Source organism: Melospiza melodia, chromosome 6, assembly GCF_035770615.1.
Source record: "Melospiza melodia melodia isolate bMelMel2 chromosome 6, bMelMel2.pri, whole genome shotgun sequence".
Lineage (NCBI taxonomy): Eukaryota > Metazoa > Chordata > Aves > Passeriformes > Passerellidae > Melospiza > Melospiza melodia.
In genome coordinates, this window is record NC_086199.1 from 31,294,223 (window position 1) to 31,317,569 (window position 23,347).

At 39.0% G+C, this 23,347-nt stretch overlaps 1 protein-coding gene and 1 long non-coding RNA gene across 6 annotated transcripts in view; one reads left to right on the plus strand and one right to left on the minus strand.

The window, feature by feature from the left end:
• LOC134420370 (neuroendocrine protein 7B2-like) overlaps positions 1-22,665 on the plus strand; it is a 41,632-nt gene extending 18,967 nt beyond the window's left edge. For all 5 annotated transcript variants that reach the window (XM_063160496.1, XM_063160494.1, XM_063160492.1 and 2 more), the window contains 4 exons: positions 8,088-8,237; positions 11,149-11,261; positions 15,921-15,974; positions 19,641-22,665. In XM_063160496.1, the coding sequence (XP_063016566.1) occupies positions 8,088-8,237; positions 11,149-11,261; positions 15,921-15,974; positions 19,641-19,736 (413 nt within the window). In that variant the 3' untranslated portion in view covers positions 19,737-22,665. The remainder of the gene's footprint in view (positions 1-8,087; positions 8,238-11,148; positions 11,262-15,920; positions 15,975-19,640) is intronic.
• LOC134420372 (uncharacterized) lies at positions 17,474-21,318 on the minus strand. The gene is made up of 3 exons (XR_010028325.1): positions 21,185-21,318; positions 19,278-19,350; positions 17,474-19,181 (listed from the first exon to the last, which is right to left on the minus strand). It is a non-coding gene; the product is annotated as an uncharacterized LOC134420372 (long non-coding RNA).
• Positions 22,666-23,347: the final 682 nt, after the last annotated feature.

The following is a 23,347-nucleotide window of genomic DNA, read 5'->3' on the forward strand; positions in this document are numbered from 1 at the left end:
GAAGAAACTGCACACAAAATGTTTATACCTCTAACTCCACAAACAGGAAAATGATGAGGTGGTGTGACTTTATTTTTATTAAGGAAAAATCTTTGAAATTTGGCCTGTAACATCCTTGATTCCATATGAATTCATAAGCCATGAGCAGCAGTGAATAGGAAAGCCAAGCTGGTGTTTGTGCTGCTGCCAGGAGGTCACACCAGGTCACCTCAATGTGTTTCCCAGCTTTGCCTCCTGAGGAGCAAGGGCAGGATCCAGCAAGGGCAGTGGTGTTAGCCCTGTGAGCTCTGCCACCAGTGTACTTTGGGAGCTGCCCTTCCTCGATGGCCCAGAGCTGCAGGAGGGGTGCAGGGCTGCTCCTGTGTTCTCAGTGTGGCTGGGCACGTGCAGGGGAAATTCTCAAATCCAGTATTCTTGTCAGAGAAGTCAGTCAATGGAGAACAAAAGAAGAAAAGAGAATTAATCCCCATTTCTCTCTAGATCTGTTATTTGCAGGTGGATACGACTGAGGAACCCATTTAGATTTGAGGCTTTGAAACCTTCTCTTGAAGCATCCTCCTCTTGTGATTGCAAGAGAGTGTGCAGGCATCACATTCCTCTGCTGAGGAACCAAGAAGATGAAGTGACTCCAGCTCTTAAAACCTCCTGCTAACCCCTGTTATGTGGTACAGACTCCTGCTGCTAGTCAGAAAGTCATCTTTAAAAGATGCCACCAAAGGAGAATGAGTCCCATCTCAAGCAGCTTCTGGGAAGGATAGATGGCAGGTCTGTAGGGATTTAGAGTTAAGTAGCTTGTCATTTACCTAAAGATAATTAATCAATTAGAATGGGATTTGTAGCCACAATGATTTTTTTGTACATGTTAGTAGAGGGAAAAATCCAGTAGGAGATGTAAGAAACCTGAAGAGGAGAGGGAACATGATAGCTTCTGTATTGTCTGATGCTTTATAGTAACTGTATTTTCTACTATTGGCAGAAGGTATAGAGAAATGTAATGTGAATCTATAAAATTCCATCTACCATTGGAATATGGTCCCAAAGTATTTTAAAAAGTCTATCAGTGAAGGTTGGCCAAATTATGATGATCCCTTGTGTTTAAAGATTTTTTTCTCTGCTTGTCTCTCATGAGGAGATGGAGGGGGGACCTCACTGCAGTTACAGCTTCCTCATGACGGGAAGACGAGGGACAGGCACTGATTTTTCCTCTATGGTGAGCAGTGACAGGGCCCAAGGTAATGGTAATTTCAATAGGCTGGATATTAGGGAAAGGTTCTTCATCCAGAGAGTGTTTGGGCACTGGAACAGGCTCCCCAGGAAGTGGTCACAGCCCCAAACCTGAGAGAGTTCCAGAAGCTTCTGAACAATGCACTCAGGCACAGGGTGTGACTCCTGGGGATGGTGCTGTGCAGAGTGAGGAGCTGGACTTGATGATCCCTGTGGGTCCCTTCCAACTCTACATATTCTGTGATTCTGTGAGCATGCCAGGATTTGTACCTTTCTACATTTTTTCGCAAAATCAGCTGCATTTCCCATGCTCCCAGCTGAATTTTAAATTAACTTGCATTAAGAAAATACTTTTAAGTTTACTTGGTCCTATGAAGAGATTATTTGGTTCTATGAAGAGATATTTTCGAAATCTAGAAAAGAGGAGTCTCCTCCTCTTGATTTTGGTGTTGTGCCAGGAGGTAGGATCTCCGGCACTCTCCAAAGGTTTCCAGAGCTCTTCTCCCTGTGCTTGCCATGGTGTGTGCACTCAGCAGCAGGGATGAGTGAGAAGAAGAGTCCCAGCAGCGCTCAGCTGCAGGGATGAATGAGCAGAAGAATGTTGTCAGCTGCAGGAGCTGGTCCTTCCCCTTGGGGTGCTTTAGCCCATCAGGTCAGCTGGTCTGAGCCCCCTTTGCAGCAGCAAAGAACAGCACTGGGCCTGGTCTTATCCACAGGGATCTTCATCTCCCACTCCATCGCATCTTCATTGGGTGCCAGTGCTTCCATCCAAGGGCAAGAGAAGCCCCATCTTGACTGGGGTGGCTTTGCATGGCAAGGCCTCTGCTTTTGGAGTTCTGGACTAATGCTGGCTCACCAGGGCAGAGGCTGGAGCCCTCCAGCTCTGCACTGGGAATGCTCACAAGGAGGACATTTGAGGCATTGGGAAATCTGCCTTGTAGCAGCTGGCAGACAGGCATGGGAAGGTTCTAAACCTGCTGTTGAACGAACTGGGGCTTTGAGCAATCTGAATGGGGAATGGAATGGTATGGAATGGAATGGAATGGAATGGAATGGAATGGAATGGAATGGAATGGAATGGAATGGAATGGAATGGAATGGATATGAGTGGGGAAATGGACATGAAAATGTTGTGATGTTCAGTGGTGCAGTAGAGACAAAACCATGGATGTTCTGGATACTTCTGGTGCATCCAGGCTTCACGTTACAGGAGTGAGAAGAGTCTTTTTCTCTGAATGCGTTGACACTGATGGAGCATTTGGACTTCTCGTGCAACTGGTCTCAAGTGAATAATGTGCTAGTGAATAAAGTCTCACAGTCTTTCACTGGCACATTTGCATTTATAGGCACAATGCATTATTTGCATTGAAATAATGTCCCATCCCTCATGGGATAAAGGAGGTCACTGTTTTCCTTTCGCTGCTGTGTTTCCTAGAACCACACGCTGCACACGTGGTCAGTAGTGAGGTTGTGCTGTGGCAGTGACAGGAGGGTGCAGTTTGCTGGCTTTGTTTCATTTTTTCTCACTCTGCTGGTGTGTGGGGGCTGCAAGGCAGGGTGGCAGAGGGGCCCCTGTCTGTGTGCTGCACGATGCACTGTGTGTCAGGTTATTCATGTGCTGAAGTACAAGAGCCACTGCTCAGCTGAAGGACAACTTAATGTAGCCCATCAGAGGACTGTTCAACCAAGGCAGACATAACTGTTTTCTCTTTTTTTTGCTTTGTCAGCAAGTGGCTGCTGGATTTTTTTTGTTGTGTATACAATTTGAATAATAATAATGACATATAAGCTACTGTTATAAATTTATTGTGAGAGGCATGGGCATTATTTTGGTCCTATTTCACAATAAGAGCCTTTAATATCTTAAATATTTGTACTGTTTGTAATTAAAATATTGGATAAAACTGAATTCTTTGCTGAAAGCAAGGTCAGTAATTGTACGATTTGTGTGCTTAAGGCTTTAGAAAAAAATGCCCCTCTGCAGAGAAATAGAAAATTAGTCCTTATAATTTTAAGAAACTTTGTGTCATTAAGGAGAAGACAAGCCAAGTCTGGAATGCCTGAGCATGTATAGCTGTAGTGTTTTTGTGTTTCTCGAGGCATGCTCTTGAATGGTTAAGGAAGTTGGCTAGGTTTGCATTTTTCCATTCTTTGTTCTCCTATGCTTTTTCTCCTTCCCTATTCTCTTATTTAGCAGCTTCTGTGGAATAGACAAAATGTGATCATTTATAATTTTTTCAGTTCTTCTCACTTCCTTTGCTTAATCAATTTCAGCAAGCAGGATAGGACTCTCTAGGATGAAGCTAGCAGAATTATAATTACAGCATTGGGCCTTTAAAGCCCTTTGAAGTGTCAGAAAGGGTAGGGAAAATGTAAATGCATTTTCTGCATTCAGGATCTTTTGAGAGTTTACATGATGATGGTCCTGCAGATAATAAAAGAAAAAGCAAGTTTGTGGGTGGTGTCCCAGTTTAACATGTAAGAGCACTGGGGAGCATTCTGTCAAACCTGCCTTCCACCGGGGAGATGTTCCTTTTGAACGTGACAATGACACAACAAATGTAGATACAGCAAGGTGACTGGGGATGAAAGTGCAAGACAGTATGGGAAGCTGTCACTTCCCATAGGAAAAAGATGTATTTCTGATGTGTTGGGGAGACATTGTAAACAATCTTGAAGATTTTTTTTTGAGATAGGAACAAATAGTCCAGATTAACAAAAGATTTTGCAAAGTAGGAAGTATGGTATTACATTTCTGATTAATATGTGTTTTCTCCCTTGGGAACCTTGGGCAAATGAGAAAAGCTGTATCAGGCTTCCCTTGCAGCTCAAGTGTGCTTGGAGTTTGTACAGGTTGAGATAAGAGATGTGATTTTTGCTCAGGCAGAAGAGCCTCTGTGAATCTGTGAGGGGCTTGGACACTCTGAGGCACCTAGTATGACTTGCTAAGGAAAGGGCTTTAACTTGGATTTGGGATTTACTTACTCAAACACATGCTTATTATCCTTCCTATTTCATATCTCTGTGCTAAGATTGGCCAGACTACCTCTTTTCTGAATTTGTGATTGGGAAAACTCTTTCTTCACTGTGACATGGGAGATGGTTTCAATTAGACTAAAAGGCAAATTTGTCCTCTTGTTTCTCTTTAAATATTCTGCAAAAATTTTTCACTCTTGAAAATCCATTCTCGTTGACTTTGTTAAACTGACTCTTCTGGGGTCTGGGGGACAGCACTGCCTGTTTGTGTTTGACATGGAGGTTTGCTCTCCACAGATTTGTTCTCAGTGCTTTGCACGACCAGTAGATGGGTAGCAGCAGCTAAAACTTCAGTGGACTAACAGCATTTCCATTGGATGTGTTGGATCAGGGAAATATTCGATACCTGGAAGAAATTAGTTGCTCTGTTGCTCTTTATGTTTCTTTTTCCTTTTTTTTTTTTTTGTCCTCCAGGAATGGAGTGGTTGTGTTGTCTTCATGGGTGGGACACTACTGCTCTTACAAAGAAATGAGCTGAAATGTATGCACTTTAAACTTGTAATCATTCCAAGGATCTCTAACTGAAATCAGCTGATCAAGTACTTTTCCAGAATTATAATAATGGTAGGGGCGTTGTTCTTTTTTTTTTTGTTTACCACCCTGCAGCAGTTCAAGACTAGTGCTAGATTACTACATATATGCATATATTTTAAATGAAATTCAAAGCTTACTTAGGACAATGCTGATCTTAGCCCAAGAGATCTAAACCTCTAGTTTATCCTGTAGGAATGTGAAATACCTAATAATAAATGCTCACAAAAATCCTGCACATGAAAGGGAGCTGATTGTTTTGGAGTGTTTTCTTTGTTAGTATGCAACAAAGAAAAGCCTGTTCATCTAAGTAAGGAGACATGGAAAAAAGCACAGATTTATCTAGCTCATCCTTGCTCAGTACAAGGGTATTGTCTGTACTACTCTGGATTTTTGGTAGTCCAAGTTTGAATAATTTAACAAAAATATCTCTCATGATTCCTCTGGATAGGAAATTATGAAAAGTTTCTTGGTATTGAGTTGCCTTGTCTTTTTCTTTCAGGCTCTGCCTCAAGGTTCAAGAAACTGATCTTCTGCTATTTTTTATATACATCTGACTGTATATGTTTGTATTCCAATATTTTGACTTGGTAGCTGCAGTGTATTTAATCCTAATATGTTTCTTTAAATCAGAAATTTTATAATACCAAAACTAATGCAACTAATGAGAGTTACTGTAATAGTACTCCAACCTCATATATTCATATAATTTCATTTTTATTATTGCAGTCTTTGCTGAGTGTACTATTTATCAGAGTTTATAAGACATGAGTTCTGCTGATGCTATTAAATCACTCAAGTATGCTAAATTATGGCACCAGAGCAGGTGCTATTGTCTGCAGCTCTTTTGGAAAGAAAGGAAAAACCCTCAAATGATCGTGGACATTTATACGTAAAGGAAACAATCTTTTATATTAATATAAAAAGATTGGTTTGTACTCAGTCAAGGGAATTCTTGGCAGTCGGTTTAAACTTACATGTATATATAGCACACTGGAGCCTGCTAAGTACCTCTGTTTTCCTTATGGATGGAGCTTTGGTGCCAAGAGGTCTGCACCACATGCAAGCACAGATAGGCTTCTATCTGATGGATTGTCCCATAGTGAGCCCCATTATGCACAGGATGTTCAAACACGTATTGACTGCGTGCTCCCGTAGTTTACAGCGGAATCATAACCTGGTGCTTTTAAGTACGTACACGTAATCAATCTTCATGTGGAGGAACTCAGGACAAAAGAAGTATTTTATGCTATATATTAGACATGATATTAAATTACATTAGGTTAAATGTATGTTATAGTTTTTTTTAACCTCATCACCATAGCATTATTGTGTTATGAGTGTGATTTTTGTGTGGGCTGTGGACTAAAGGTGTTATAAAGCTCACAGTGGGGATAGTGCTGTTCTGGTTTTAGTACCAGGTCTCGTGGCAGCTACATGCCAAATTCCCATATAACAGAGATGCAGTTTTTTTATAGGGGTGGTTTTATGTTTTGTTACATATCTTTTCTGCAACACTGCATTACAGAATAAGAGACTTGTCCTTGAGGGGGAAAATTAGCACATTGATTAGATTTTAGTCCATTGTGCAAATAAAATGGAAATATATGTGCTTATAGACTAATTTTCTTTGCTATAATGCCAACATCCAACTGGTCATTTGCAAAATCAATTTGCAAAATTTGCTTCAACTGCCATTTCTAAATGTAGAAATGAATACAAAATTTGAATTTTGTATTAAGAGTGCCTTCTGTTAGCAATTTTTGCAAGTGATTAAGTTAGCTTACAATGTTTGGCTATATAAAAGATGATTTAGGCTGGTAATATTTATTTGTAATTTGGGACAGGAGTACTTGAATTATTCTTTTGGAGCAACTTTCATGTTCAGAGGCTTTATGCACATCCTCTGGATCTATGAAAAATAAATAAATTTGAAATAAGACTATTTGATGATACTATGGTGATTTTGCTATTTACCCAAGCAGTTGTGTCTGCATTCATTCTTTAACTCATATTTTCCAATTGTTCAAATTCCTTTTTCTCTCAATTCATTGTTAGTAGAATTTATATGTTGACTGTATGTTGTTATCCCTCATTATATAGGGCTTAAAAAAAATACTTTGCTGTCACACAACCAACTCCATTGCTGCAGTGTGTGTGGTAGATGTCTTTTTCAGGGAGAAAGAGCATGCTTGAAACTAACGTATTATGTCTGAAATTCAAAAGAATAGTGTACAATAGTATTTAAAAAAAAACTCCACAAGCAGCTGGGGTTTAGCCTGTGGATGCATTTGGCCAGTAAGGCATGCATAAAAGATCTGGGACAGATAATTATTTGTAGAGAGGCATAGAGAGCATGGCCTGAGCTGGGTTCCCAAATCTTCAGTGGCAGGCCCTGCTTGTCAAAGGCAGGCGCCCACTGAGGTGTGTGGGAGGTGGGCACAGCGCAGCAGTGTTGGGTGCAGGTGCCCAAGCACAGCAGGCCCAGCGCTGTGTCCTCTGCCACTGGCTTACGAACCTGCTGCACTCTGCTGCTGTAACCCTGCAGTGATGCTGCTCTGGGTCCCACGGGGAAAATCTTGTATGCAAAAGCGTGAAGTCACTGCCTGGGATGCTTTGTAACACACTGACTACTGTGGAGGTATATGTGAGCAAGAATTCCCATCAACAGCAGGGACTCTTCATCACTTTTCATCATTACAACAGGAAATGCAAATTTACATTTAATAATTGGTTTCATTTAATAATATTTTTTCTAGATGTACACAACCAAATTTGCTAGAATGCCCTGGGTGCCTAAGGACCTTAATATCTTAAGCCCTCTTGTGACTTAATTTATTAATGTATTTCTAGTCTGTGCAGGTAGTGTTTCTTTCTACAGCATCATTGACATTGTTTTCCTGCCATGATGCCAATATCTTCTATTGTTAGTTGCCATGATGAACAGTAATAGTATCAGTGACTGAAGATAATTGTGCTTTAGATATATCAGGTTTCATGATGTCTATTTATTTGCATTTTCTTGCCTAAAATTTTCATAGTTAAGGAAAAAAACAACTGTAAGACTAATAATATGTGTTTCCTAGTTTCATTTTTAATTATCTAAGTTACTGGATTTAGGTCACATGGTTATGTTTCTAAAAGAGATACTTGAAATCTAAACTTGGATTTGTCTCTAAAACAATTATATATGTAGAGAGAGAGATATTATATTTTAAATTGTAGATTACTTGCACCAGCTAAAGCACTTACACTTTAATCTCGTGAAACGACTCTGCATAAATTGTCTTTGCTAGGTGGTGCCCATGAGGGTCTCCAGCACTTGGGTCCTTATGGCAATATCCCAAACATCGTGGCTGAGCTGACAGGAGACAATGTGCCAAAGGATTTCAGTGAAGATCAAGGATATCCTGACCCTCCAAATCCCTGCCCTATTGGAAAAACAGGTAATTCAGCTCTGCCCTTTGTACCTCTGGCTTCACTGTACATCATCCTGTCTTTCAGCACTGTACAGCCTGTCATCAGAAATGAGGGTTTTTTTCATTCTATGCCCCAGGACAGGAACTGTTAAGAAATTGGGTGTTTTACTGTTTCAGATGAGCTTTTTTTTTTTAATCTTTTCTTAAGAATATGTGCATATCCTGTATTGCTGTATGACACTGGAGAAGGTGGAAGAAATCATCTTGATCTCAGAGTAGAAGATAGTGAGATTTATGAGAGCATCATGTTCCCAAAGGAGTTCATTTTTAAGCTGGCCCCTGAAAAAAGTTACTCTGTACAGATGAGATTTACCCTTATTTTAGAGACTCTCATTGTGCCAAGAGGAATGAAACTGTCTGCCCTGATCTCCAACCCAGACCATGAGTCAATATTTAAGATCCCTCGGCTCCAATCCATGCGGCTTTGCAGCTCATCCGTGCCAGAAGAGGGGAGCGGCAGGGCTGGCTGGGCAGCGCAGCCTCCAGAGCAGAGCGGGGCCGGCACTCGCGGGCTGGCTGTCCGTCTGTCCGTCTGTCTGTCTGTCTGTCTGTCTGTCTGTCCCCAGGCTGACACTGCGCTGGCACCGAGCCTGGGGGCTGCTGCCCAAGGGTCACTGAAACAGCCCTGCGTGTGCACGATGCACACATACCCTGAGAGAATGGGTCCCCTTCCTCTTGCTTGAGCCAAGGAATGGCTTCCAGGACTGAAAGCAGTAGTAAAACACCCATTGGCTGCCTTGGGACCTGGAACTGGGAATGAGAGCTCTGATTTTTTATTTGTCAGCTAAGAGATCCTTTCAAAATGTTTTCTGTTTAGTCTTCTTTTATATTATTTGGATTATGCAGAACAGTTGTCAGTATTCTTATTTAAAATGTTCTAGCTATCTTATAATTAATAAGAAAATAATACTTGTTATAAAAGTTTTTTCACAAAAACACTTGAAGTGTTTTTGCATTTCATTCAAAAATTTGACAACATTTCAAATAGTCCTCCCTTACTGTTTCCTATTACTGCCCATTTGGTGATGATGCCTTCATCTCTTCTGGAATAATACCTCATCTTCCAATTTGTTGTCTGACAAGTTGCAAATGATGGGTTTAGATTTTCTCACACACACAAGCACACACATGGACTTTCTTCTGTCTTCCGTGCTTGCCCATTAGACTTCTGTTCATTATTAGATACATAAATTAAAAACATGGCATCCAGGGAAATGCCTTTGAAAATCCTTCCAATTTTTTTGTCTTAGGTGAAATAAAAGTTGTTAGCTAAGCTAATAGAATCAGATCTGAACAGGGGGGATTTGCAGGGAAGTGCTGCCTGCTCAGATAAATGGCTCTGTCATAGGTATGCCGTAAGTGAAGATAGTATCTGCTAGGATTAGAGTAAAATGTTTTTCAGAGCCTTAAATGGAAATTCAAGTGGTGACTGTATTATGCATACAAATTACCAGAGGCCTTCCTCAATCAGGTCTGTGGATTTGCTTAATGGAAAACAATTTTTCCAGTTACTGTCTACATATGCACATTCCACAGCAGGAATGCATAAGCCTGGAGCAGCTGAGTGGAAGACTTTGGATTAGCAGTCATAGAGGACACCCACGTGTCCAGCTGCCCTTTGTGTTTTCTACCAAAAGACACAAATGCTCTGAGGTCTACCACACTTCTGTTGTCACCTGTTTCTCTCTTGATATAACCTTGCCCCTGATGAGACTGAAATGATTTCTAAATGTTTTAATAATTTCTGAGTTACTTAGCCAGTATGAAGAGTTTTCCCCTGTTTTCTATTGGCAGTTTTATTTTTTTACCAGTCCCAATGAGAAAAGGGAGAAAGCTGGATCTGTTGAACTCAGAATAACCTCCTCAGGTCATTGAATCAACTCAGTCTTAGTCAAGGCTTTACCCACATCTGAGGGAAAAAGACAATCTATCTGCAGATCTTTTTACATGATGACACACAAGGACAGAAGGGAAAGTCCACAGGTGTGTGCTCTGGAGTGCCTTGCTCTGGCAGCTGCCGCTGTTTGGATGCCCAGCATCATGCCCTGGCTGGTAGGATCTCCTTGGGTATGTCTGAGAGGAACTTGGACTGCAAGCTCCCCATGCTGGCTGAGCAGTGGGAGCTCCAGGAGCAGACTGTATCCAAAAAGCTACTCTGGCCTCAGGTTACTGAACCTTTGTGTCAGCTAAAGATGACTTATTTTGGTAAAAAGACCCTAAGTTGATTTTTAAAAGGATATAATCTTGATGTGACACTGCCCACAAAACCATCCATTATGGTTATAGGAGGTTTCTGGACCAATTAGATTAGTTACCAATCTACAGAAATGTTTTCATCATAAAACTTATCCTACATAGCATTTTTTATGAGGTCTTATGATGCAGAAATGATTTTCAGCCAGTTTGAACAAAGTAGCAAACCAGAAATGGAGCTCCAGGAAGAGCTAGCTACTCAGTGAAAGAAATTCTGTCTTTGCTCACAGCACTGTTTTACCATGACTTCCAAAAGTATTACCTTACCAATTTCTAAAATGATTTGTGAGCATTTAAAAGGGAAAAGAATATCTCTTCTGAATCAGAACAGGATGCAATTCTAGTTAAAATCAAGTGCAATAATTGAAAGAAAAGCATAAAGGAGGGAAAGAGCTTGGAAAATAAACTCCTTCAGTTTTCATTAAGTTGTGAGGATTTTTTTTAAATAAATACATTCTGAAAAATTTGTTTCAAAAGAAAAAAAAAAAAAAAAAACTGGTATTTTCCAGTCATCCAGTTCTTTATGTTTTTTTAATTGCATGATTGCATTTAAGAAGTTTGCTGACTAATGTGGCACATATTGTGTGTTTCAAAGCTACTGAGCACTCCGTGCTTTCTTTTGCAGTTGATGATGGGTGTCTGGAAAACACCCCAGACACAGCAGAGTTCAGCAGGGAATACCAGCTGCACCAACACCTTTTTGATCCAGAGCATGACTATCCCAACAGGGGCAAGTGGGTGAGTACATGCTTCTTGCTTATTTTTGTTGCATGTGAAACTGGGTAATGTTTGCTGTGTGGGACACTATGAAATCTTGAGGACAATATTGTCCTTAATGCTGGAAAAGTTATCACCCTGAGGGAAACTTCTCGAAAAAGGTGAACTTGGCCTGAAAAAAAGAAATTGTGCTTGTGATTGAGAAACACCCCAGAAAAACAGAAAGCAGAAATCCTTGTTCTATTACCTGTCCCAAAGCATGACAGCTTGATAAGTGCAAAAAACCACATTTCAAATTACAGTGAACATGCAGCCAAAATTAGTGCAGATTTTAAGATTTCAAAACATAAGATGGCCTTAATCTGAAAGAATATCCAGGTTCAGTGACTATTCACTGTTCAGCTACATATATAAGAAATAGAAAGAAAATACAGATAGATGGAGTTCAGCAGCTTAAAACAGCTTAAAAAATCTAGGATGACAATTTGCCTTAAGAAATCCTCCTCACCTTAAAGATTTTGGAGGACTTGATACTGCTTCTTCCTCTAGTCAGGTTATGCACTGTATTATATTGAACACCTATTTGACACATCACATGTAATAAACAGTGAGCTACACTACGGGCAAGAATCTTGCTCCGAGCATACAAGGACTTTAATAACTGCAACTAGACTGTTTCTACAGGCCAGAGGCTCCAAAGAAAGCTCTGCCACTTAATCTTGGATTACATCAGTTAAAATGTCCAATCCCAAATCCATTTTCAGGCGCCAGGAAAACAATAACAATGATCATAATTTATGCTTGTAGAGCAAATAATGAAATCTCATTTTACATTGTTGTAACACTTCACTTCAGATTGCACTAAACCAGTGCTCTGTAAGCATACATCGATAAATGGACATGTTTGGCAGTCTCTTCTCTTGCTGTAATTTTGAGACAATGATTCATCTTCATAATCAAACCAGTATAAGATTTATAGTCTTAATTACTTATGTGAGTGCTAAATTTCTGGAGAGAATCATGCCAAAAATCCAAATTTTGGAAACTTGTTGCATTCTAAGTAATTATCATCAAAGGTTTTCATTTAAAAAACACCAGATGGTGAACGTTCTTATTTATGCCAGATAAGGCTGGTAGTTTTCTTGTTATTCATGAGTACTTTACTTTCATAATACCATTCTGAAGACTACAAAGGCACTTCTGTAAATCTTTGTCTTGTAGCAGTATTTCAGAATCAAGCATACATACTGTGTTGTCATCAGCAACATACATACTTAATAAATGATAGTAAATCATTAGTGAATCCTGGGCTTTTTTGTGTCTCCATCCATCACTACTAATTCAGGAGAAAAAGCTGCTCATGTATGGATTAAAACACTTCTGGGTACTAAACAGTAATCATATTTAGCTGCAGCTAAGCCAAGTCCAGATCTTTTTAATTAGCGATGAAACAGCTGGTCATGTGCATGAGCAAATATTCTGCTGAGATCCAGGAGAACAACCCTGGTCATCTCCTAATTACATATTGCCAAATGGTAAAAATACAAATACAGTGGTATCTTTTTGTAGCTGGACTTTTTATTTTTAATTCTCTGGAAACATCAGGTAAACACTCTAAAAATTAGCTGTTTGCTTATAAAGCAGAGCTGAAGTAGATAAGATCTTTTAGGGCACTCACTGTTGTCTGCAGTGAGTTGTAAATGACCAGCACAGCTGGCAGTGGGCTGCCTAGTGGGTAGCTGTGCATCCTCACCCTCCCACTGCCCCCAGTGCCTAAAATTCCCTCTGCCCACCACAGTTTGCTCCTGCTTCTGCTGTTGAAGAGCCCGGGGCCAGGGGCAGTGGTGGCTGTGTGCTCACAGACTGTGTTTCCAGCAGCTCTTGCCAGCTGAGTGGGCACCGGGCTGTCATCACCAGCTGCAGCTCCTGCAGCCTGTGTCTGCTGGGCCCATGGAGGCTGGCATGTGCTCCCAGCTCCCGGGGAGCCTCTCCCCAGCCTTTTCCTACCACTGTGTGCTTGAGGAAGTGCTACAGCTCCCCGTGAGCCAACATGCGTTCCTTGGTGTAACCACAGAAAAACCCAGATTCCATTAGCAGGTCATAAAAAAAGGACCTGTTTGTCCTCCTGGGACAGAAACAGGTTGGTTGGGTTGTTTTGGTTACACACTGTCACGCTTGCAGAGCTGTGGGACCTCTGCAGTGTCCTGTGGAAAACACACATTTTATAAGGGTCAAGCCAGTCTAGAAGCTGTCTCATGCAGCAAAGTACATGGTTATGCAGATGCTGAATATTACGTGTAAACACTGCTAATACGTCTGCAGTTACAAATATATAAATCATAATAAATATATACTGGGTTAGGAGTGGGAAGAATTTTTCTGTCTTTGGGACAGCTCCCCATATATCAATATGTTGGCCAATGAGATGTCTCAGGAACAGACTCTGTTTATAGAGTGAGATCCATGGCTTGTACTCTCCTCCCCTCTCCTCATATGGGGAAAACACAAAGGGGACAGTGGAAATTGTAGGATGAGTGACTTTTGGAGTTTTCTATCCTTGTGTACAACTACAGTTTCTAAGATTTCAGGTTTTTTTCCCCCAGTTCAGGCTCTTCCTTATAGGACATACACACTTTCTGTGTGCCTTTCTTGCATCTTGCAGGTTGCAGGCTCTTTGGATGGTTTGAAGAAGTGTTGTTGGCATCCAGAAACACTTGCACAAAGATAATTTACACTATACAATTTGCATTAAAATGTAAAAACCTCTTACATATTTGGTTGATTTAAAGCATTTTAACTTCTGATTTTTTTCCACCCAAATCCCAGCGTGTGGTACTCTAATCCAAGTAGCCAAAAGGATACAAAGGAAGCTCCAGGAGTGAGGGAAAAGTAGAAAATCACATGCAGCATGTCTCTACATGAGGTGTATCTTTAACTGAAGAAAAGTCTGTGCCTTCATCCTTCACAACCTCTCAGTGAAGGATGAACACTTCATGGGCAGATTTAGGTGGCTGATGAGGTCAGGCCATTACGCAGTGGAACATATTTTCAGGATTGCTATTATCATACAAGTATGTTCTTAGCTCATGCTCCACAACCATATTTGCTTTGTACTCCACATAATGCTGCAGCAGTACTTAGGGTCTTAAAACATTTTCTCAAACAGACTAAACAAAATATGGTTTCCTAAAGCAGGGGTAGTTCAATTGTAAGAAATTTTTCAGAATGACAGAAATGCTAGCTCCAGTAGTCCATGAAATTATTTTTATTTCAGAAACACCCTTTCTCCTCTCATGAAAGTACAAGGTCAAATACTTTAGAAAGAGAAGCTTTGATGGTGCTTTGTTTCCTAAGGAGAATAATTCATGCATCCTTGAGTTTCCTTAAAATGTTAAATTTAAGTTTTCCTGAAGCGAGCTCGCATAAATGTGTAGCCAAGAATGTCCCCCTTGGCCAACTTCATCTCTGTTCCCTTTTGGAACAGCTCAGACAAAATAACTGAGGTTGGACAAGAGATAGGCCTTGTGAATTTGAGGTTTAATGAACACAAGAAGTACAAAACAGACAATTTTGGCAGATTTCATTGTAACACTTGAAGATGTTTGTTTTTTCTCATATCAAGGCTGCAGAGAGAGTTAGACGTGTTTGGTGAATTTGTCTCGTGCTAGAATTACACTTTCTATTTATATAATCAATGTTGGGTCAGTTGTTTATAGCAGAATTAATGACCTTGTTTATATAGTCTTCTGCTTTTATACATGTAATTCTTCTCTCCTTCCGTTTTCAGGTTAGGGTTTGGTTTTGGTTTTCTTCATAACATAGAATTGAAACAAAATGTGTTGAACATGTGTGTGTTATTCCAGACTTTATTAGAATTCACTACTTATAAGAAATACAACAATATGTGGATGCACTTATGTAAACTATGGTCAGAGGGGGTTTTTTGTGTTGGTTTTTTTTTCATTTTCTTTTCTCATCATCATAACTTTCTCTTCTGCCAAGATGTTTCTGGCAGTTTTTAAAAGGTTTGCCATTAAAAATGTTATAGACCAAATGGTTTTTAGAAGCTTTATTGAGGGCACTGCTTAAACAAAGGAAGAGTTGGCGCTGAACTCCTTTCAGCAGAACTTTGCACTGGGAAGTGTTGATATCTGGAAGGGAATAAGCAAAGACAACAAAACAGTAGGAACGACGCCTATTTCTGTTTTTAAAAGGAATTAGAAAATCCCTTGTAAAGCAAATTTTTTTGCTCCTGTTCTTGTGTCACCTCAAATATATATAAAGATATACCAGAGGCAGCACTCCTGCTTCTTCTCCCTCACATTCTTATTTTTTCTTTTTCCTTCTGCCTTTTCTTAAAAAAAAAAAAAAAATTATACCATGTATCACACGATAGGGAACATCCAGACTGTTCTGCACATACTTGAAGCCCTTATTGCCTGAACACAGGGCATAACATAGTGGAAAAATACTGGCTTTTAAATTGTTGGTAAGTCTGTGACTGCTCCTGACGAACTGTGAATCTTAGTAGGAATACACAGATATTTATTTGTGGTTTATTTCTCCCATAAAACTACACACTCCTTTAGACTTGATAGTATTTAATAGCAGAAGTAGTGTTTTAAAAGAAGAGTGTAATGGATTTGATGGCTGTGTTGGTTTTTTTTTTTTCCTTTTCAGAACAAGAATTTACTCTTTGAGAAAATCAATGGTGGTCCAAAAAGAAGAAAGAGGGTAACTATCTGAATATTTCATAGCCCCTATATAATCTAGAGACCTAATAAAAATTAAAACCAGATTGCTGAAATGAAGAGGTAGTCTAATGCATTTGTATTATACTTTAGATTATGTGTCAAGAACTCTCTGTGATAAACTGCTATGGCCAGCTAAGGACTGTGCACTGGGCACAAGCCTTATTTCTCAAAACAGACTCTTGCTTTCAGAAGATACACTCAAGTGTAGAACATTATAAAACCTTGTATTGTCTGTCTTTTAAAACAGATCCTATTTGCTTAAAACCATTTAAAATTATTTCAAGATCTCTAAAATAATCTCAGAATTTGAAAATTCCCACTAAAAGTATTAGTAAATTTAATTACCACTATCTGTGTGTGTGAATATATTTTTGGGTGTAAATAACACTAGAGATGGTTCTTTATCTGATCTACCCCAGATGAAACTCCCATGTCTGTGTCCCTTGCTTGAAAGACAAAGATGAAAAGGTTCTCACTGTTCTGCTCCTGTAACAAGGAAGGCAACCCACACAGAGAGATTCTGCACAGTCTGCCTCATACTCTTTCTTTTTTGGTAGTGCAGCCTTTCTTTAATTAAAAAAAAAAACACTTTCAGTAAGAGTCGACATCTTCAGCTTTGCTGCTGTGTATTATTTTTACAAAAAGAAAAGGTCTAGCTCTCTGCCAGAAAGTAGCTTTTCAAAATATGACAGCACAGTTTATATTGTAAATGAAGTAAATACAGTTTAAAATAACAAGCATAAGCAAAGATGATTTATTTATTTAATAACTCAAATTTTAAGTCTCTGCTAGAAAGGGAGAAGATGAGTTGATTTTTTTCCTCATTCAGACATCACTGGCAGCTGGTACTTCAACCATAAGTTAATATTCTGACCTGAGCTTAGTACTTGCTTCATGCTTACATTTGATTTTTGAGTTTGTTAGTTGAAAAGTAAAAAAAAAGGTAGTCACCTGAGTTTAATTTTTAAGTAGAATTTACTCTGGAAATAATTCAGCAGAATATTTATTAATAGCTAGAACAGCATGTTAAAGTAGAATTCATGCAACATATACATGAGGGGAAAAAAAAGAAAACAAGAACATTTTCTTTCTGTGAGCTGACTGACTTAATTTGATACAAAAGAAGCACTAGCTGGAGACACTTGGCAGCTACATGGCCAGGGTTAGCCCAGAGTTTTGAAGGTGAATTGCTTTACAGATTTATGAAATAATCAAGACTGATTTTCCTAATACCTACATGTCACTTAATGCTAAATTCATTAGCATTTAATGGAATCAATATAATTTAAATTATTTTAGGGTAATACTGTAATAATTACTAATGATTTAATGAACAATTCAGAATCTCCACTTTATCAGCAGAAGAGTAACCTAGAACAATCAGCAGCAGAGTGTGTTTTTCTAGAAACCAAGAAGTCCCCTGGATTCCCCTCCTGCCTTATGTGCTCCCTGCCACTCCTCCCTGCCTTTCTGCACAGACACAGTTTTGGGATCTGGCAACAAATTTGTTTTGAATGTCCCCATCTGAGGTTAAAACAAGTCCTGTGTAACCGTGTGTGTAGCGACCCTGCTGTGTCTATCCAGGGCTGTAGTGAAACAGTCACAGAGGCACCACTGGAGTGTAGAAAACCACATCTTCTGAGCACGTGTGTATATTCCTGTGTTTCTGTGTGCCTCTGCAGGCACACGTGCCAGCGTGCATGCACACAGCGGTGTCTGCAGCAAAGGCTTGCGTTCACCACGTGCTGCCGTGCTCCTCTCCCTGCAGCACTTCCACTGCAAGACAAGGAGGTTTGCACTGACATCTAATTTTAACCAGCAGCTCTCCCCTTTTTTAAATGCTTGTGCTTGCAGCCAGCCCTGTCCAGAAGTGTCAGGACCATTTCTGTGATCACTGATTTGCTGTGGGCTCAGAGCTGTCTACAAAGGTGCTCGGGAGCTCGCCTTACTTTCAATTCTGCACAGCTGCATGGGATTAAACATATTTTAGTCAAATCAGCCAAAGTATTTTGCATTATACTTTGTGTTTTCTTTTGTTGGTTAAGAAGGATTCAAAATTTTATGTAGTCTCATTCTCTTCAACTTTATTTCAAAAAGTAGCAAGCAAGTACCATTCCAAAAAAAAAAAAAAAAAGACCAATTAATCTTCCTAGGAATCTTCAGATAATTCTTAGAAGTTTATGCAATGGTTGAATTTCACTAAATTAACATTAAACAGAACTTCTTTAAACAAACACAAACAAATCATTTACATATGTCTTATTTCTAACAATTTAAAGCATTGGAGTTAGTTTATTTTCAAAGATTTTTCCACATTCATTTCTGGTTCTTAATATTTTTCTGTTTTCACTTGCAGCAGGCAAAACACCCAAACCTAATAGAAGTAAAGCAAAAGTGCTGCTCTGTGCTATGACTAAGTATTAATGATAGCATCCACAAATCTGGAGAAACCTAAGGGCCTAAATTGAAGATAGACAAACCCCATATGTTTTCCAGAGATTTGACAAGTACTTCAGATAGCTGAAAATAAGTATTTCATGCCCATTATGAATGCTTTCTTCTTTTTTTTTTTTTTTTAATTCCTAAGTTTTGGTGAAAGAAGCACAGAAATGTCTCAAGAAAAGTAATTTCTGTGACACACAGTCAGCCTGACAAAAATCGGGAGATACTGTAAAATTTTCATTCCTCTGAAGTTTGTCCTTAAGCAAATAGTTTTTATGAGCATCAAAAAGCCTTCATGCTAGAATTTTTCCCTGTATCTGTGTGAAGAAGACAATATACACTTGAATTTTGCTTACTGACACTAACAAGCCAGAAAGCAGGTGTAAATGATACTTAATACTGAAGCTCCACTGAACTGCTCGTCACTTTGCAAATACAGTAAATACATTTTACTCCATTGGTATAGATAAAATTCAAGCATTTCTATGTTACTCCATCTACGATCTCCTAGCGGTTTTGAGAACAGGATCTGTTCATCTTCAGCCTCACATTGTGCTGCTTGCATGGTGCAAAGTGAAGTTCAGCCCTCTCCAGGAATCTTCTTTCCAGCATTCCCTTCTTCTGGCAGTGCTACGAGAGCCATTTTCCATGCCAGAACCTTGTTTGGCTCTGCTTCTTTGCCAGCAGCTTTTTATCTCAGCATCAAGAGAGGAAGCGAGGAGGGGTTTCCTGGAGAGGAGACAGGCTGAACAAGAGGCTTTGGTCAGACTGGAATTGTGGTCTCTAATTTGTATCCCAGCACAATGGCCATCAGGGGCTGGTGATTTAAGCTAAAACTTACCTGTACTTCTCCAACAAGTTCTGTCCTGCCTCAAGAATTAGGGAGTTAGAGCTGCTGGTGCTTCTCTGCTGAGCTGAGGAAAGGAGGAGTGGAGCAAAAAGGCAGTGTTTAATTGAGATTGTTCTATATTCCTGAAAGGCCTCCTTCACTTGTATTCCTTTCAGTGGATTGAATTAAATTATTGCGGAAAAAAGAAAAAAAATAGAAACAAAACACTGGTTGACTTTTAGATCTAATCCCTGGCTAAGCAATTTTCCCCACATCTGTAAATATCTGTTCACTAAATATTCATAAATATGTTCACTAATCCTAGTTACCTTTTATCTGTTTCTAATAAGTTTAAATAATTTTAAACTTTTTCAGAGTGTGAACCCCTATCTGCAAGGACAGAGACTGGATAATGTTGTAGCAAAGAAGTCTGTTCCACAATTCTCAGATGAAGACAAAAGTCCTAAATAAGTACAATAAAAATGAAAGATAAAAACTCATGCCATCCTCCTCTAGATCATTATATTGCTTATATATAATCAACTATTAAAATCCTTGTGAATGGCAGCATGCTTATTATTTATATAATTGTAGATTAAAAACAGCTGTATTTATAACAGCATGTTCTCCTAGATGATAAAAGTATGGTTCTGCTTTTTGTTAAGTTATGGTAAAAGGATATTTCTGTTGTTTTTATTTTAGTCATGGAGCAAACTTTAAAAATGTTAGTCATTTTTGATAGCTAATGTGAGGTAAATGGTCTTAATGAGAAACTTGTAAATAGGAAGATGAAAAAAAATGCCAAGTCTGACTCCAACATTTAATCTTAAATGTTACTATGTTTGACACATGAAAATTATAGTTTTATGTTTTGTTCACAAATATTGTTACTTAGCAAAGACAAAGTATTTATTTTACGCAGGGAATTTTGACTTTTGGTCCATTTTAATAAACATTTAAGCAATCTACAAAGTTTGCAAAGTGACATTTTCCAAAATATTTCAGAGGCTCGTTTGTCTGTTATTGCTGTGCAAATTTAAGAATTAAAGAACTGCTTTTTGACTGTATTCACTGAAATATTTTTCTGTTAGTTTTAATCATTCCATGCTCACAGCTTTGCTGAACACTTGAACATCTTCCCTCCTTATCAATGGAACTGTTATGTGAAAATTAATCTCCCATGCTGTCCTTTGTCTCAGTAACTGCAGCATTTGTGCATTACAGTGTTGTTAAATTATAAGTAATGATGGAGACATTTGTCTGTATTAATAAGGTTGTGTCAACAACCTCTGAATCTAAATCCAGGATATGAAGGTCATTAAAGTTGATCTGAAAAAATATGCTACTCTAATGCCACTTGTATCTATCATTGCACTTGAATTTGTTCTGGGAAGCTTAAATTGCCTTCTTGCCCCTAGGAGATTGAAGAACTTTATATTCCGGAGTTCTCCCTTTCTGAAAGATGAGAACACACCTGACTATTTCAAGCCATGTGAATGGAGCACTAGAATTAGGGAAAATAGCATTAGTTTACAGCTGATATTACAAATAATATGAGGGAAATGGTGAGGAAAAAAAAAGTAGTTTCCTTTCCCATCCTACAGAAAGATAACAGGGAAATAATGATGACCTCTTAGAAAAAAGAAAAAAAATAAACAAGAAATTAAGGTTCCTAGCTATATAAAATTAAAGTTAACAGGATGGCTCAAGTATTACTGTTGTTGGCATTTGCTTTTCTTGTCCCACCTCTTAGTTATTTGTAATAAATTATATATGTAGAGAACTGGGCCTTTTGAGCCAAATATGGGTAGATTGCAAAATTTTGGAATGGACTATCATGCCTTTCATCATATTTCCTTTTAAAAAAAATCTTGAAGAGAAAAATGAATAGTATGTCATAAAGTGAGGTTTATACTCACACAAGACACAGGCATGAGGAATTTTGATGAGTCACAGAGCTCCTTTGGCTTCCAGTGGCTGGAACAGGATGGGAGCAATCTAGCTGTCCCTGTGACAGAACTTGGATTCTCTGCCTCTGGACCTTACTCTTTTTATCTGCACTCCTGCTCAGTCTTCAACAGGTATTGAAAGCTGCAAATCTACAAAGATTGATCCAAAACCAACAAAGAGTGTATATGTATAATGGCCTAAATCTGACATTAAAACTTACTGATGCCCAGTGGCCCAGAGTGTGTGAAATGGTCATTCCTTCCACCCAACCCTGCTGCCAGCCACTGGTGGAGCTGCAAGGCTTCCAGGCATTTGGAGGCCACACTGCCATTCCTAAGAAATTGGTGTTTCTTCACATCCTTGACTGTTCCATCGATACTTCTGAAGCAATCTGAGTTACATTCTGTCCTTATAGCTCCGGTAAAATCCATTTGAATCACAAAAATGAAACAACCATGATGGCAATTTATTTCATTTTTAAGCTCTTTTTAAGGACAAGTGCGTAATAAAAGGAAGTGTGTACAGTAAATAGGGAGCTTGAAAAGGGAAGGGCAAAGAAGCCTTGCTTGCTTAATAGTATCAATAATCCCACATGTAATTTTGTGAAGCACTCGAGGTCACTCCAACCCTGTGTGGGAATGTGAAATCCAGCAGTGCAGACTGGCCAGAACAGGGATACCGGGCAGGCTGCCTGCATGCCACCAAGAGAAGCTGCCCTCCTGTGTATGACAGACCTGCACAGTGCAGGCAAAGCAAAAAATCACAATTCAGACCTGGTTTTGTCCTTAAATACAAGCAAAGAACAAAGTAAAAATCTTTACACAAAACAATGTGTCTTACAGGAACTGTCTCCTGGAGCAAGTCAAGTGTGTGGTGGTGAGCAGCTGTCTGCTGAGTTCATCAGGCAGCTTGAGTGCATCACCAGGAAGACTCAGAAGTACTATTGTGAAATTTTAATAAAATATAGCTATTGCACCACGATAATGAATTTCATTACTCTAATTTCAGCTTTATGGCAGAGCTGTCTTTTGGTACTGGCTAGTCCCATACTGATTAAAAAAAAAAAAAAGACAAGCAAAAATCCTTGTCCCTCCTACTGTTCCAATTAGAGTCCAAACATCTATGTATAGTTTTTTAAACAGAATAATTACAGTGCTGGTCTTTCAGAATCAATGAACAAAGATACCAACTATCTCGCCTCACTCAGAGTTCACCAAAGCAATATTTACAAGATGTAAATAGCTGCACAGGTGTAATTGCCCTTTTACCTTTATGATGCATGTGAATTAAGGAGCATGTATATTGGTACTATTGTTTAGAATTTTCATCAAATTAAAACCTTTTAGAGTATTTTAAAATTTGCAAGTGTGTTAATTACCTCTAATGCATTAGAGACACAATGTCCTAGAAGGAAGCTATACAAAATAAAAGTATTGCCCTGAAACATTGATTTTGTCTGGTAAAGAAATATTCATTACTCTAGTTTAAAAAAAGCACTGTGTAACTGATGAGAATATTTGATTTGTGACACAAAACTTACTCTGGGGGCGCATATGCATACACACACACAATACACTTTTCAAAACAACACAGTCTGATAATAAACTCATTAGTAAAGACTATAATGATGTTAACCCACAGAAGAAAGTAATATAAATATGCTTAGTGAATTGTTAAGGAGGGGAAATCATGATATACTTCTAATTACTGGCACATTTTCATTCACCAAATGCACTGAAACCATGCTGCTATCTCTGCAGAAGCTCAGGGCAATCCAAAGAAGCTGGGTACTACTACTCTGATGTCTGAGTTCTGAGAGTCACTTCCAGGACTGCATTTAAAGCTGGCCTGAAGCTTATTTTATCAAAATGTGATGAAGCCCATCTTATCTCTTAAACTGAGGAAGGGCACAGGCAGAAAGGTGACTGCCGAGTCCTTTAGGTTTTTGGCTTTGTTCTCAACAGAGTAACACTCAAGCCCCTTTGTTTCCAAATGTCTGTAGTTAGGGAAGCAGACAGCAGCTTTTTCACGATGAAGAGGAGACTTGCCTTCAAATCAGGCTCTAAACGGTAGCTCTGTGGAAGTGTTGAAAAGGCTTTGTTTTCATTTTCATGGTGTACAAAAAACTAATT